The sequence below is a fragment of the Engystomops pustulosus genome, chromosome 5 (assembly GCF_040894005.1).
Source record: "Engystomops pustulosus chromosome 5, aEngPut4.maternal, whole genome shotgun sequence".
NCBI lineage: Eukaryota > Metazoa > Chordata > Amphibia > Anura > Leptodactylidae > Engystomops > Engystomops pustulosus.
In genome coordinates this window covers 172,732,931-172,746,617 of record NC_092415.1, presented here as the reverse complement: position 1 = coordinate 172,746,617, position 13,687 = coordinate 172,732,931, and the positions used below count along the sequence as shown (strand labels likewise).

Here is a 13,687-nt window from a genome sequence, read left to right as displayed (position 1 = left end):
TGGACCGAGGTAGGCCCCGCAATCCTCGGCGTCGGCAGTATATGACCAGCCGCAGGGTCAGACTCGCTCCCAGCCTCCACCAAGTTAACCCAATGTGCCTTCAGCGATAAATAGTGGCCCTGCCCGGCAGCACTCGTCCACGTGTCCGTGGTCAGGTGGACCTTGTCAGAAACGGCGTTGGTCAGGGCACGGATGATGTTGTCTGACACGTGCTGGTGCAGGGCTGGGACGGCACATCGGGAAAAGTAGTGGCGGCTGGGGACCGAATACCGAGGGGCGGCCGACGCCATGAGGTTGCGAAAGGCCTCGGTCTCTACTAGCCTATAGGGCAGCATCTCCAGGCTAAGCAGTCTGGAGATGTGCACATTAAGGGCTTGATCGTGCGGGTGGGTTGCACTATATTTGCGTTTCCGCTCCAGCGTCTGGGGTATGGAGAGCTGAACGCTGGTGGATGCTGTGGAGGATCGTGGAGGCGACGATGGGGTTTTTGTGGCAGGGTCCTGGGCAGGGGGCTGACTATCAGCTGACACAGGGGAAGGAGCAGTGGTGTGCACGGCCGGAGGTGAACGGGCTTGTTGCCACTGAGTGGGGTGTTTAGCATTCATATGCCTGCGCATACTGGTGGTAGTTAAGCTAGTAGTGGTGGAACCCCTGCTGAGCCTGGTTTGGCAAATGTTGCACACCACAGTCCGTCGGTCATCCGGTGTTTCCTTAAAGAACCTCCAGACTTCTGAAGATCTAGCCCTCGCCGCAAGAGCCCTCGCCAGGGGAGCTTCACTAGTTGACACATTTGGCGCTGATGCACCAGCTCTGGCCCTGCCTCTCCGTCTGGCCCCACCACTGCCTCTTCCAACCTGTTCTGGTCGAGGACTCTCCTCTGTCTCAGAAGCACTGTGTTCACCCGGCCTCTCAACCCAGCTTGGGTCTGTCACCTCATCATCCTCCGATCCCTCAGTCTGCTCCCCCCTCGGACTTCCTGCCCTGACAACAACTTCCCCACTGTCTGACAACCGTGTCTCCTCATCGTCGGACACCTCTTTACACACTTCCACTACGTCAAGAAGGTCATCATCACCCACAGACTGTGACTGGTGGAAAACCTGGGCATCGGAAAATTGCTCAGCAGCAACCGGACAAGTGGTTTGTGACTGTGGGAAGGGTCCAGAAAACAGTTCCTCAGAGTATGCCGGTTCAAATGCCAAATTTTCCTGGGAGGGGGCAGACTGGGGGGGAGGAGGCTGAGGTGCAGGAGCTGGAGGAGTGGCGATTTCGGTGACATGGGTGGACTGCGTGGAAGACTGACTGGTGGACAAATTGCTCGAAGCATTGTCAGCAATCCACGACATCACCTGTTCGCACTGTTCTGGCCTCAACAGTGCTCTACCACGAGTCCCAGTAACTTCAGACATGAACCTAGGGAGTGTAGCTCTGCGGCGTTCCCCTGCTCCCTCATAAGCAGGTGGTGTCTCACCCCGGCCAGGACCACGGCCTCTGACCCCTGCAGTAGTTGGACGCCCACGTCCCCGCCCTCGTCCTCTACCCCTAGCCCTCGGGTTAAACATTTTTAAAATGAGAGTTATAGCTTTAATTTTTTTTTAACTTTTTTTGTGTTTTTTTTTTTTTTTTGTGTTTTTGAGTTTTTAAAACCAAACGATGCTATCCTATTGCTATGGCTATTTTCTAGCCAAGTATGAAAGCACACTACTATGCCAGATGAGATGACACTGAGTTATTAAACAAAATAAACGTAAAATAAAAAAGGACAAATGGCAGACTGTGCCTAATTGAAATCCAACCCCTACTAAATTTTCCCACTTCGGTCTTTGCAATGGATATGTGCGTCACTAAGCGCAAAACACAGCGGTCGCAAGTCTCACTACAAATTGCTCACAATTGGCTAGTAGATGCACTGCAGCAAGTACAGCCACCAGCAGATCAACCAGAAATCAAATATATAACGCTACTGTAGGCGTAAGTAAGCCGTTTGGATTCTCCTATGGCTATTTTCTAGCCAAGTATGAAAGCACACTACTATGCCAGATGAGATGACGCTGAGTTATTAAACAAAATAAACGTAAAATAAAAAAGGACAAATGGCAGACTGTGCCTAATTGAAATCCAACCCCTACTAAATTTTCCCACTTCGGTCTTTGCAATGGATATGTGCGTCACTAAGCGCAAAACACAGCGGTCGCAAGTCTCACTACAAATTGCTCACAATTGGCTAGTAGATGCACTGCAGCAAGTACAGCCACCAGCAGATCAACCAGAAATCAAATATATAACGCTACTGTAGGCGTAAGTAAGCCGTTTGGATTCTCCTATGGCTATTTTCTAGCCAAGTATGAAAGCACACTACTATGCCAGATGAGATGACGCTGAGTTATTAAACAAAATAAACGTAAAATAAAAAAGGACAAATGGCAGACTGTGCCTAATTTAAATCCAACCCCTACTAAATTTTCCCACTTCGGTCTTTGCAATGGATATGTGCGTCACTAAGCGCAAAACACAGCGGTCGCAAGTCTCACTACAAATTGCTCACAATTGGCTAGTAGATGCACTGCAGCAAGTACAGCCACCAGCAGATCAACCAGAAATCAAATATATAACGCTACTGTAGGCGTAAGTAAGCCGTTTGGATTCTCCTATGGCTATTTTCTAGCCAAGTATGAAAGCACACTACTATGCCAGATGAGATGACGCTGAGTTATTAAACAAAATAAACGTAAAATAAAAAAGGACAAATGGCAGACTGTGCCTAATTGAAATCCAACCCCTACTAAATTTTCCCACTTCGGTCTTTGCAATGGATATGTGCGTCACTAAGCGCAAAACACAGCGGTCGCAAGTCTCACTACAAATAGCTCACAATTGGCTAGTAGATGCACTGCAGCAAGTACAGCCACCAGCAGATCAACCAGAAATCAAATATATAACGCTACTGTAGGCGTAAGTAAGCCGTTTGGATTCTCCTATGGCTATTTTCTAGCCAAGTATGAAAGCACACTACTATGCCAGATGAGATGACACTGAGTTATTAAACAAAATAAACGTAAAATAAAAAAGGAAAAATGGCAGACTGTGCCTAATTGAAATCCAACCCCTACTAAATTTTCCCACTTTGGTGTTTGAGGTGGATATGTGTGCCACTAAGAGCTAAACACAACGGTAGCAAGTCCCCCTGCTAATTCCTCACAAAATGGTACTAGATGCAAATAAAAAAAAAAAAAAGTAGAACGTTATTGTAGCCCTAAGAAGGGCTGTTGGGTTCTTGGAGATTCACTCCTGCCTAACACTATTCTAATAGAACAGCCTAACGCTTTCCCTGACCAGCAGCAGCTCTCTCCCTAGCAGCATCCAGACACAGAATGATCCGAGCAGCGCGGGCAGCGGCTAGTCTATCCCAGGGTCACCTGATCTGGCCAGCCAACCACTGCTATCGACGTGTAAGGGTACCACGTCATGCTGGGTGGAGTGCAGAGTCTCCTGGCTTGTGATTGGCTCTGTTTCTGGCCGCCAAAAAGCAAAACGGCGGGAGCTGCCATTTTCTCGAGCGGGCGAAGTATTCGTCCGAGCAACGAGCAGTTTCGAGTACGCTAATGCTCGAACGAGCATCAAGCTCGGACGAGCATGTTCGCTCATCTCTATAGACCATCATATAGTCCTGACTAGTTTTTGATCCTTGACCCTAAGCGTTTCTACTAGCTTTCTCATCAGAGGTTTTATTAGCTTCTATTGTGTACAAATCATAAAACCATCAGGATGCATTTCTGAATGGCATAGGGCACAGATACCAGCTGCCATATATTAATAGTCATACATTCCCTGGGGGAGCCACACTTGCTAAATAAGACTGTGTTGGAATAAGGACAGATTGATAGAATTAGGGTTTTTGGTCTCTTTTTAAATACATCATAGTTTACATAGTTTTTTTTTTTTTTTTAGTTTTCAAAAAGCTTTATTTGGGAAATATAACAGAATTAGAGATGAGCGAGTATACTCGCGTGTCTCGGACACGCGCGCACAGCTGCAAAGTGAAGAATAGAATTAAAACATTAAAAACAGTGAACACAGGAGCATTTAAGTGCAGAACACATTGAAAGAACACTATTCTTCACATTCCAGATGTTCGTGCACATCTCCTAACTTAGCGGGAGACACGCGCGAACACCTGGAAAGTGAAGAATAGTGTTTTTTTAATGTATTCTTACAATTAAAACATCTGGAAACATGTGGAATGTGTTATTATTTATTGTTCTTTTAATGTGTTGTGTTAGTGAAAAAATGCTCGGGTCTCCCATTGACTTCAATGGGGCTCGTTATTCGAGACGAGCACTCGAGCATCTGGAAAAGTTTGTCTCGAATAACGAGCACCCGAGCATTTTAGTGCTCGCTCATCTCTAAACAGAATATATTGTACGATGCAATGTAGAGAGTGATTTACATAGAAAATTGCGACATTGTATTACTTATTATTGTTTTACAAGAATGTTACAGTTGAGACATGGGAGGTACTGAGGTCTTGATTCTTTAAAGTGTACAGTGAGTTGTAAGGATTTGGGGGGGGGGGTGGAGATAGGGTATGGGGAATTGGATAAAACGAGAAGGGGAAGAGGGAAAGGGGGAGGGGGGAAACAACAGTAAGGGTAAAGACCCCTTTTAACTTTTTAAGTTTGTTAGGAACAATCAATTAGAAAATAATAGTTTACATTTTTTTAAATTAAAAAACTATATACAAAAAGAAATGTGTAAATGAAAATTCTTTACTAATTATAGGGAATTCCATTTATTTTAGAATTATAATAACAATATAGTAGGAAATCACTTTCTCTTTATGGAGTTGATAGGGACATGTATATTTAATCAAAGGTGAGTGAACCTATCATGTAAAGTATATATATAGTCTTGGGGTTAAAATCTTTATCTAATACTTTAGTATAAAAGAAAATTGTAAGTTGTAATCTGTCCCAAGGTCAGACAAATTTATATGAGGCTGCTGCCATATACAACATAGTATAACATTACTCCATGGTGTGAAAAATTAATAAGTAACATCATATTAATTAATTTTGTAATTTAGTGAACATACCTGCGCTGTTGCAAGAGAATAATAAATGCCCTTTTTCTCCATCAGTTCAGAGTGTGTCCCTTGTTCAGCTACAGCGCCATTCTCCACCACAACAATCAGATCGGCGGTCCACACGGTGCTCAGGCGGTGAGCGATGACAATGGTGGTACGTCCTTCGATGGCCTGAAAACAAGTTTCCATTTTTATAATCACTAGATAAATATTGAACCGAAATTGTATAATGACTGTACAAAAAGTTCAAGAGAACCTTTGACCTTTGACTTTCTTTTCAGATAACACATGAACTGACTTACCTTGTCTAGAGCGGCTTGCACAATGGACTCACTGGCAGTGTCCAGGGCAGAGGTGGCCTCATCCAGTAGAAGTATTCTAGGATTTCGTACCAATGCTCTGGCTATGGCTATTCTTTGTTTTTGGCCCCCACTCAACTGGGCTCCTCTTTCCCCAACCAGAGTTTCGAATTTCTAAAACGCAGAAAAAAAATTATTGAAGACTTAGGATAACTTTTTAAATATGCTTAGCATTTTACAGAAGGTTTCAAGTTGGACTTATTGGGAGCTTACACATTCGAATATATCCCTCAGACCTGCTTTTGCTGAGCATTAGCGATTCAGAGCAGCATGAATTTACCTTTTTATCCAAGAATAGTACAAGGCCCCCTATTTACTACAATGGGAGCCTGAACACAAGATCTGATACTGAATGGCAGATCTGATCTTGATGATCCTTCCTAAGGGTGGGTCATTAGTTAAAGTAAACCCCTTAAATACAGGATCTTTGAAAGATTGAAATCTATATTTCAGTAAACATACAGTAGTTTTGAACAAGATTTGAAAAAAACATGGATTCGTTGTTCCAAAAATAGTGGAATGAAGGTACAATGCTACACACAACCTATTGATAGCTGTGGCTCTTTTATATGGAAGAAAACAGCCTTCCTTTTAAGACGCCTTTATTTAAAATGTGCCAAATACAGTACTCAGACCCCTTTGACAATGTCCCATAGATTTGTGTTACAGAAATCTCTCACCAGCGCCATACGATCTGCAGATACTCACATCAGGCAGCGCCATGATGAAGTCGTAGGCATTGGCTTCTTTAGCTGCTCTCAGTATCTCGTCATCAGTCACATCTAATCTTCCATATTTTATATTGTTCTTAATGGTTGTAGCAAACAGGACAGGCTCTTGGCTGACCACCCCGATCATCTCTCGGTAGTGTCTAATGTTTAGAGATCTTATATCATGACCATCAACGGTTATCTAAAAATAAATCAACAACAAAAAACCTTTCAGAACTTTAGACTTTCAGAATTTTTATTAATGTCTTTGAATGTTATTTTCATTATTCTGATTCTCTGACAAGAATTAAAAAATGTGACATATTTACCATTCCCTCTTGTGGATCATACATTCTCTGTAGGAGCTGCACTGTGGTACTTTTACCACATCCACTTTGTCCGACCAATGCCACTGTCTGTCCTGGTTTAACTTTTACATTAAGTCCTCTCAAAACCTTCAGGTAAAGACAAAAAAAATTCTCTAATGTAAAACCTTACAGAATAAAACAATGGGTAGAAGACAATATAAATGTAAACACTTACAGGAACCTTTGCTCTTGAAGGATAACAAAAATGTACATTTTTAAACTCAATATCTCCTTTTATATTATCAGGCTTGTATCCCTCAGTTGAATAACTGTTTATCGTAGATGTCTGTGGTTGCAATAAAAAAAATACAGGCAAAAATTAGCAGTCGTAAGGAATAAAAAATCAATTGTGATCGTTTACATAAAAGCAAGTTAGTGAACGGTGAGCAATCATGGAAACTATGGTTTTCATGGTACTTATAGAAAAAAATAGAAGTAATACTTATAGCCATGATAGCAGTAGTTGTCAGCTATCTAACTGCAAACCTTGTAGCCTAATGGTGAATCTCCTGGCACTATGCAAGTACAAACCTTCATCAATCCATTACATATATCACTTGCCGTCTGCTACAAAGAAATAGCTACAGAGGATACTTTCTTGGGAAATAATGAACACTATAATAGGCCATTGGTCAAGTCCAGCTCTGGTGTAAGAAGTTGACAGGCTCATGTTAAAAGTATATTACTTCATCGAAACAGGAAGTGAAAACTAGGACAATATGACTACACGTAAGTCTGATATATGGAGTTTGAAAGCGGTTGTCTGGTGATAGCAAGTTAGGCCCTATCCACAGGTAAGGTTCTAAGTGAGGGGACCCCCATGAGCCTCGATGTCCGTTGTACCCCTGTTGCACCCGAGATGACTGGTGCAGCCAGTCACTCACGCACCAGCTACCCTGTACATCTCTATGGTGCTGATGGAGATAGCCAAGCTCCGCACTCATCTATCTACATCAGCTCCATAGAGGTGAAGGAAGCCACTAAAAGGCTTTAAAAATTATGCAATGAGTCTGAGGAGCTACGGGCTTCATAGATGTTAATTGAGCCTGGAGCCACTCAGGCTCATTTGCATAGATTTAAAATCCTTTTTTTTTGTAAAAACCAGAAAATTAGAAGATTAAGTGTGTCAGTGTGTCAGTGTTCTTGGTTTTCAATCCTTCATCCTGGTGGTAGATGTCCTTTAAAATACAGCAACTATATACTCCCAGTATCTGTAAAAACTTTTTATTCTTAAAAACGAATAATTTTTTTATATGTCGTAAGTTGTTTAATAAAAGCGTCTAAAATAGGGAACACTTGTCTAACCCACAGAGTGAATTATGTAAGCATGAGCGAGGGAATGTGTTTGTGTGTGTGACTCCTCCTCGTTGTGTAAACATTTGTAAAGCAAACATTTATACACAATGATTAGTCATTCAGTAACATTTTCACATAAATCCATTAGGATGCTGTCACTTTTACATAATTCAATCTTATACTCTTATTCATCAGTATGTATGTAACACTACTGTATATAGTGACCCTTGTGTAACTGCGGTGGATTTAAGTGAAATAAAAACATATTTAAAAAAAACTACACAAGGAAAAATACAATCTGTTCCCTGAAGCTTCTTATACACTCTCAACAGCTGATCTCAACCGGAATACGGATGTAAAGCCAGACACTTATGGTGGTCACTTATCTCTCTAGAAAAGGGGTTAAAGGTGTTGTACACAGTTTGATTCTAATCCTTTATCCATAAGATAGGGATAACAATCTGACTTGGGGGATGCGGACTCCCATTGATCACAGGAATGTTGGCCCCGTTCTTACTAATCAATGATGCTCCATTCAATACTAAGCTATAATAGTGACAAAAATACAGATACAACTTTGCTAGGGTAGTATTTATGTTAAAATCATAACCAGGCCAAGGAATACAGGAACTCACACCCAAATAGGTGTGGGTATTTTCTCTGTCTAGGATTGTTAATAGTGGTCAAAAGAATCCCTGTTCAGGAATAATCAAGGCATCTAGATAAGTCAAAATGTCCACAAAGAGTAATACAGTGGGGCACATTTACTAAGGCCGTTGCACCAGTTTTCTGTCTAATGTATCACATTCTTTTCTGTGCAAACTGCTTGCGCGCCCTTGAGGCGTGTTATCCTGTTTTATACCCTAATAAAACATCCAATGAACTTCACTTCTGCCTTCCTGCCTGCTACTGACTGGCACCTTCCAGTCCAAACTTTTGTCACATCCTTAATTCATTCAAAACTGACGTAATGTCAAAATTGATAAGCATAGCATCCCAATTCACTGTCTGTGAGTGCCAGAGATAACCAACGTGCTCAATTCATAAGAAAGAGACCCACATTCTCGTGATCAGTTGGGTCCCCTGCAGTCAGACCCCAACAATCAAGATTGTTATTCCTTTAATCTGTAGAAATGTTGATTTAACAGTAAAGTTCCAAAGTTTCCAATGATATTTCTTAACACTTTACCTGGTCAATGGTATGGAATATGCTATAAGCAGCTCCTCTTGCCACTGAGAAGGCATCAAGATGAGAAGCAGCCTGACCCACACAATAACTGCTAAGGACAATACTGAATAGGACCTGCAGAGAGGAGATTAAAAACACACTATGTAAATCATTTCATTGCAGAATTCTGTCTGAGATTTTTTTAAGGAATAATTTTGTTATTGACCCAGACATCTTGGTTGTACAAAACAATATGAAATCATATTTGAAATCTGGAAACTCACCACAAGAACATCTCCGATGGTATATCCATTTCCTCCTAAGATTAATACTGATCCATACCAAAATCCAAGTGCATAAGAAGCATAAATAATAAAGTACATAAAACCAACAGCCAACTGAGACGTAATGGCCTTTTTTATTCCAATATTTCTGGCTTCACCTAAATTATTTGTGTATCTGGAAAATATGAGAAGACACTATTAAAATAACTCAGTACGTTTATCCAAAAAGTTATTGTATGTGGGCATTTATAAAAAATGTACCTTTGTATTTCTTTCTCCTGTCCTCCAAAGGCCACCACAGTCCGTACTGATGAAAGGACCTCCTCGGCTACAGATCCAGCTTTTGCATAAGCAGTCAGTTCCTTACTAGTCAGTGATACCATCATCTAAAGAGTGGGATATATGTAGAATAGGACATGATCAGTCATCTGTCCCTGTGACCATCTGGCCTCTTTTAATAGATAATAACAAGATAAATGGTGCTGTGTGGGGCTTCATTGTAATTTCCCCCAGAAACTAATGTAAAACATGATTGAAATCTACACCATTCATTTCATCAAGAAAGTTTCTGAAATTTCCCAGCATTGTACAGCATACACTTGCCAATATCTGGGAGCCTCTCCAGCAGGGTGTTAAAATATATTGACTATTTAAGGCAATATGGTTGTATTGTAGTTTATTGTATGAGCAATCAGACCCCCTATGGTTCCAACAACCAAATATTTGCAAAAATTAAAATAATACAATTTTTCTTTTTAAAAAGGAAACATTTAAATCACCCTCCATTCCTAGAATGAACATGTAAGTAGACAAAAATAAATTAATAAACGTATTAGGTAAGTCCGCCACCTAAATGGCCGATTATATTAAAATAGAACATTATTCATATACCATGAATACCAAAGCAGGAAAAAAATTCCTTATCAAACTTTTTTGCTATTTTGCCACCCAAAATATATGAATTTAAAAGAATGCGATGCAAAGACATGTTTCATTTTATACTTTACAGAATATTTAACATTGCCACTAGGGAGTACAATTTGTCCCACAGATAACAAGTCCCCATAACGTTTTTTAATAGAAATATATAAAAGTTATGGCTTTTGGAATAGGAAACTGAAAACCAATGTCCTATTCTGTATTTAACAGGTAATTATAAATTGGCTTTAGGTTTTAAATTCAAACAGAAGGCTTTACCTTGGAACAAAGCGCAGTTGAAAGTGCCACCAGAGGACTTGTGGCCAATATGACCAGGGCAAGTTGCCAACCTTTGACTAATCCAATCACTAGTCCTCCTATAGTAGAGGTAGCATTCTGTACAAGATGGCCGACTTTATCTCCTATTCCATCATTGATTTTGTTGACGTCTCTACAAAAACAATTCTTGATGTAAATAATATTCAGCTTTTCACAAATGGCTAAAGAGATATAGGAAATACTGAGGTCTCTTACTCTGTAAGACGAGTGTTCAGTTCTCCAGATTTGGTGACATCAAACCAACTAATATCTTGGGACAACACTGAATGGAAAAACATCTTCCTCATCCTCCTTGTCTGTTTTGCTGCAGCTAAAACCCACAGAGATACTTGGAGATAACCGCAGAGCAAGACAGCCGCTCCTATCCCAATGTAGTACAGGGCATAGCTGGTGATACAAGTGACACCATTATACATACAGTTATTCCCTCATAGTTGTTAGAAAAAGTCCAACACTGGGCAGACTCCAAATAGAAAAATTTACAAAAATGCTTCTTTTATTGTATCTTAGTTAAAAACATGTAAAATACAGATCTGACACATTTCAAACCAGTAAGAATCAATATATTTGTAGTCTGTATTCCCTCAAAGCAAATATCACTGAGAATAGTATAGATCAAAATACTTACATGGTCATCTGTTCAGGGAGGGATCTGAAATTTTGACACTCAGCTGTGGAAAAATAAGAAGATCCTTAGTATTGTACTGCAATTTATTACAGGTAAAAGAGTTTTCCAGCTACAGATATGTGATAAATGTGAAAAGTTGTGTGTGGTTGTAAAGATGGGCAAGAAAAGGACCTTAAAGGCAGTTGCGATGTACTCGGTGTGGAGGCACTGTGCCTCACCGCCACGGGAATGTACCCAGTAGAAGGCTATAGAGATGTGAGTTAGCCATAGTAGGTGTGGTCATGTCTAAGAGGCTTTGCTCTGCTGTTTCCATACCTCTCACAGATTTGAAGGAAGCGTCAACGCTTGATATACCTCTACAGAACCTCTTACACTTGACAATCTTCACTATTTTCATACGTCAAGGTTTCCTCCATAATCCTAGTAGTTGATTATATTATAGACCATTTAGGCGGTATTCCGGGCCTAAACATTATAGGGGGCTATGGGGACCCAAACCACCCGCCAAACCACCCACCACTCAGAAGGACCTTAACCCATGAAAACTGCTTCCATCTTTTCCTGCTTTCGAACCACATGTGCAGAAGAGACTTTTCAGGAATTTTGAAGGTGAAAGTGATGTTAACACATATGTTAACATCACGTTTACTATGTTTTTGTAAATGCAAATGTTAACAGTAATGCAATTGGGCAAATCACCTCTCCTCAGCTGTTGTAATGTTTCAAAACGCAATTAAAATGCAATCAAAACGCAGCGTGTGATCTCACTCTTAACACCACGTGTGACAGCAGCCTCATATGTTGTCATCTCCCTGGGGTGTGACTAGAGTGCTTAAAAATGCAGGACACAGCCTCAAATTAAAAATTTACAGTAGTGTCCTCTCCTGCATATAACCCCCTTACATGGCTTGTGTCCTCTCCTGTATATAACCCCCTTAAATAACTTGTGTCCTCTCCTGCACATAACCCCCTTAAATGGCTTGTATCCTCTCCTGTATATAACCCCTCACGTGGCTTGTATCCTCTCCTGTATATAACCCCCTCACATGGCTTGTATTCTCTCCTGTATATAACCCCTCACATGACTTGTATCCTCTCCTGTATATAACCCCCTCACGTGGCTTGTATCCTCTCCTGTATATAACCCCCTCACATGGGTTGTATCCTCTCCTGTATATAACCCCCTCATGTGACTTGTGTCCTCTCCTATATATATAACCCCCTCACATGGCTTGTATCCTCTCCTGTATATAACCCCCTCACATGACTTGTGTCCTCTCCTGTATATAACCCCCTTACATGACTTGTGTCCACTCCTGTATATAACCCCCTCACATGGCTTGTGTCCTCTCCTGTATATAACCCCCTTACATGACTTGTGTCCACTCCTGTATATAACCCCTTACATGGCTTGTGTCCACTCCTGTATATAACCCCCTCACATGACTTGTATCCTCCCCTGTATATAACCCCCTACATGACTTGTATCCTCTCCTGTATATAACCCCCTCACATGACTTGTTTCCTCCCCTGTATATAACCCCCTTACATGACTTGTGTCCACTCCTGTATATAACCCCCTCATGTGACTTGTGTCCTCTCCTATATATATAACCCCCTCACATGGCTTGTGTCCTCTCCTGTATATAACCCCCTCACATGACTTGTGTCCACTCCTGTATATAACCCCCTTACATGGCTTGTGTCCTCTCCTGTATATAACCCTCATGTGACTTGTGTCCTCTCCTATATATATAACCCCCTCACATGGCTTGTGTCCTCTCCTGTATATAACCCCCTCACATGACTTGTGTCCTCTCCTGTATATAACCCCCTTACATGACTTGTGTCCACTCCTGTATATAACCCCCTTACATGGCTTGTGTCCACTCCTGTATATAACCCCCTCACGTGGCTTGTATCCTCTCCTGTATATAACACCTCACATGGCTTGTATCCTCTACTGTATATAACCTCTCACATGGCTTGTATCCTCTCCTGTATATAACCCCCCTCACGTGACTTGTGTCCTCTCCTATATATAACCCCCTCATGTGACTTGTGTCCTCTCCTATATATATAACCCCCTCACATGGCTTGTATCCTCTCCTGTATATAACCCCCTCATATAACTTGTGTCCTCTCCTGTATATAACCCCCTTACATGACTTGTGTCCACTCCTGTATATAACCCCCTCACATGGCTTGTGTCCTCTCCTGTATATAACCCCCTTACATGACTTGTGTCCACTCCTGTATATAACCCCTTACATGGCTTGTGTCCACTCCTGTATATAACCCCCTCACATGACTTGTATCCTCCCCTGTATATAACCCCCTTACATGACTTGTATCCTCTCCTGTATATAACCCCCTCACATGACTTGTTTCCTCCCCTGTATATAACCCCCTTACATGACTTGTGTCCACTCCTGTATATAACCCCCTCATGTGACTTGTGTCCTCTCCTATATATATAACCCCCTCACATGGCTTGTGTCCTCTCCTGTATATAACCCCCTCACATGACTTGT

General features: G+C 41.4%; 1 protein-coding gene across 2 annotated transcripts in view; it reads right to left on the bottom strand.

Annotated features, from left to right (window-relative positions):
* The window catches only part of LOC140133534 (ATP-binding cassette sub-family B member 5-like), a 42,027-nt gene that overhangs the window by 18,883 nt on the left and 9,457 nt on the right, over positions 1–13,687 (bottom strand). For both annotated transcript variants that reach the window (XM_072153823.1, XM_072153824.1), the window contains exons 5-15: positions 11,154–11,196; positions 10,721–10,912; positions 10,466–10,637; positions 9,530–9,654; positions 9,269–9,443; positions 9,006–9,119; positions 6,696–6,806; positions 6,482–6,607; positions 6,151–6,354; positions 5,386–5,556; positions 5,093–5,254 (exon numbers count right to left, since the gene is read on the bottom strand). In XM_072153823.1, coding sequence (XP_072009924.1) covers positions 5,093–5,254; positions 5,386–5,556; positions 6,151–6,354; positions 6,482–6,607; positions 6,696–6,806; positions 9,006–9,119; positions 9,269–9,443; positions 9,530–9,654; positions 10,466–10,637; positions 10,721–10,912; positions 11,154–11,196 — 1,595 coding nt within the window. The remainder of the gene's footprint in view (positions 1–5,092; positions 5,255–5,385; positions 5,557–6,150; positions 6,355–6,481; positions 6,608–6,695; positions 6,807–9,005; positions 9,120–9,268; positions 9,444–9,529; positions 9,655–10,465; positions 10,638–10,720; positions 10,913–11,153; positions 11,197–13,687) is intronic.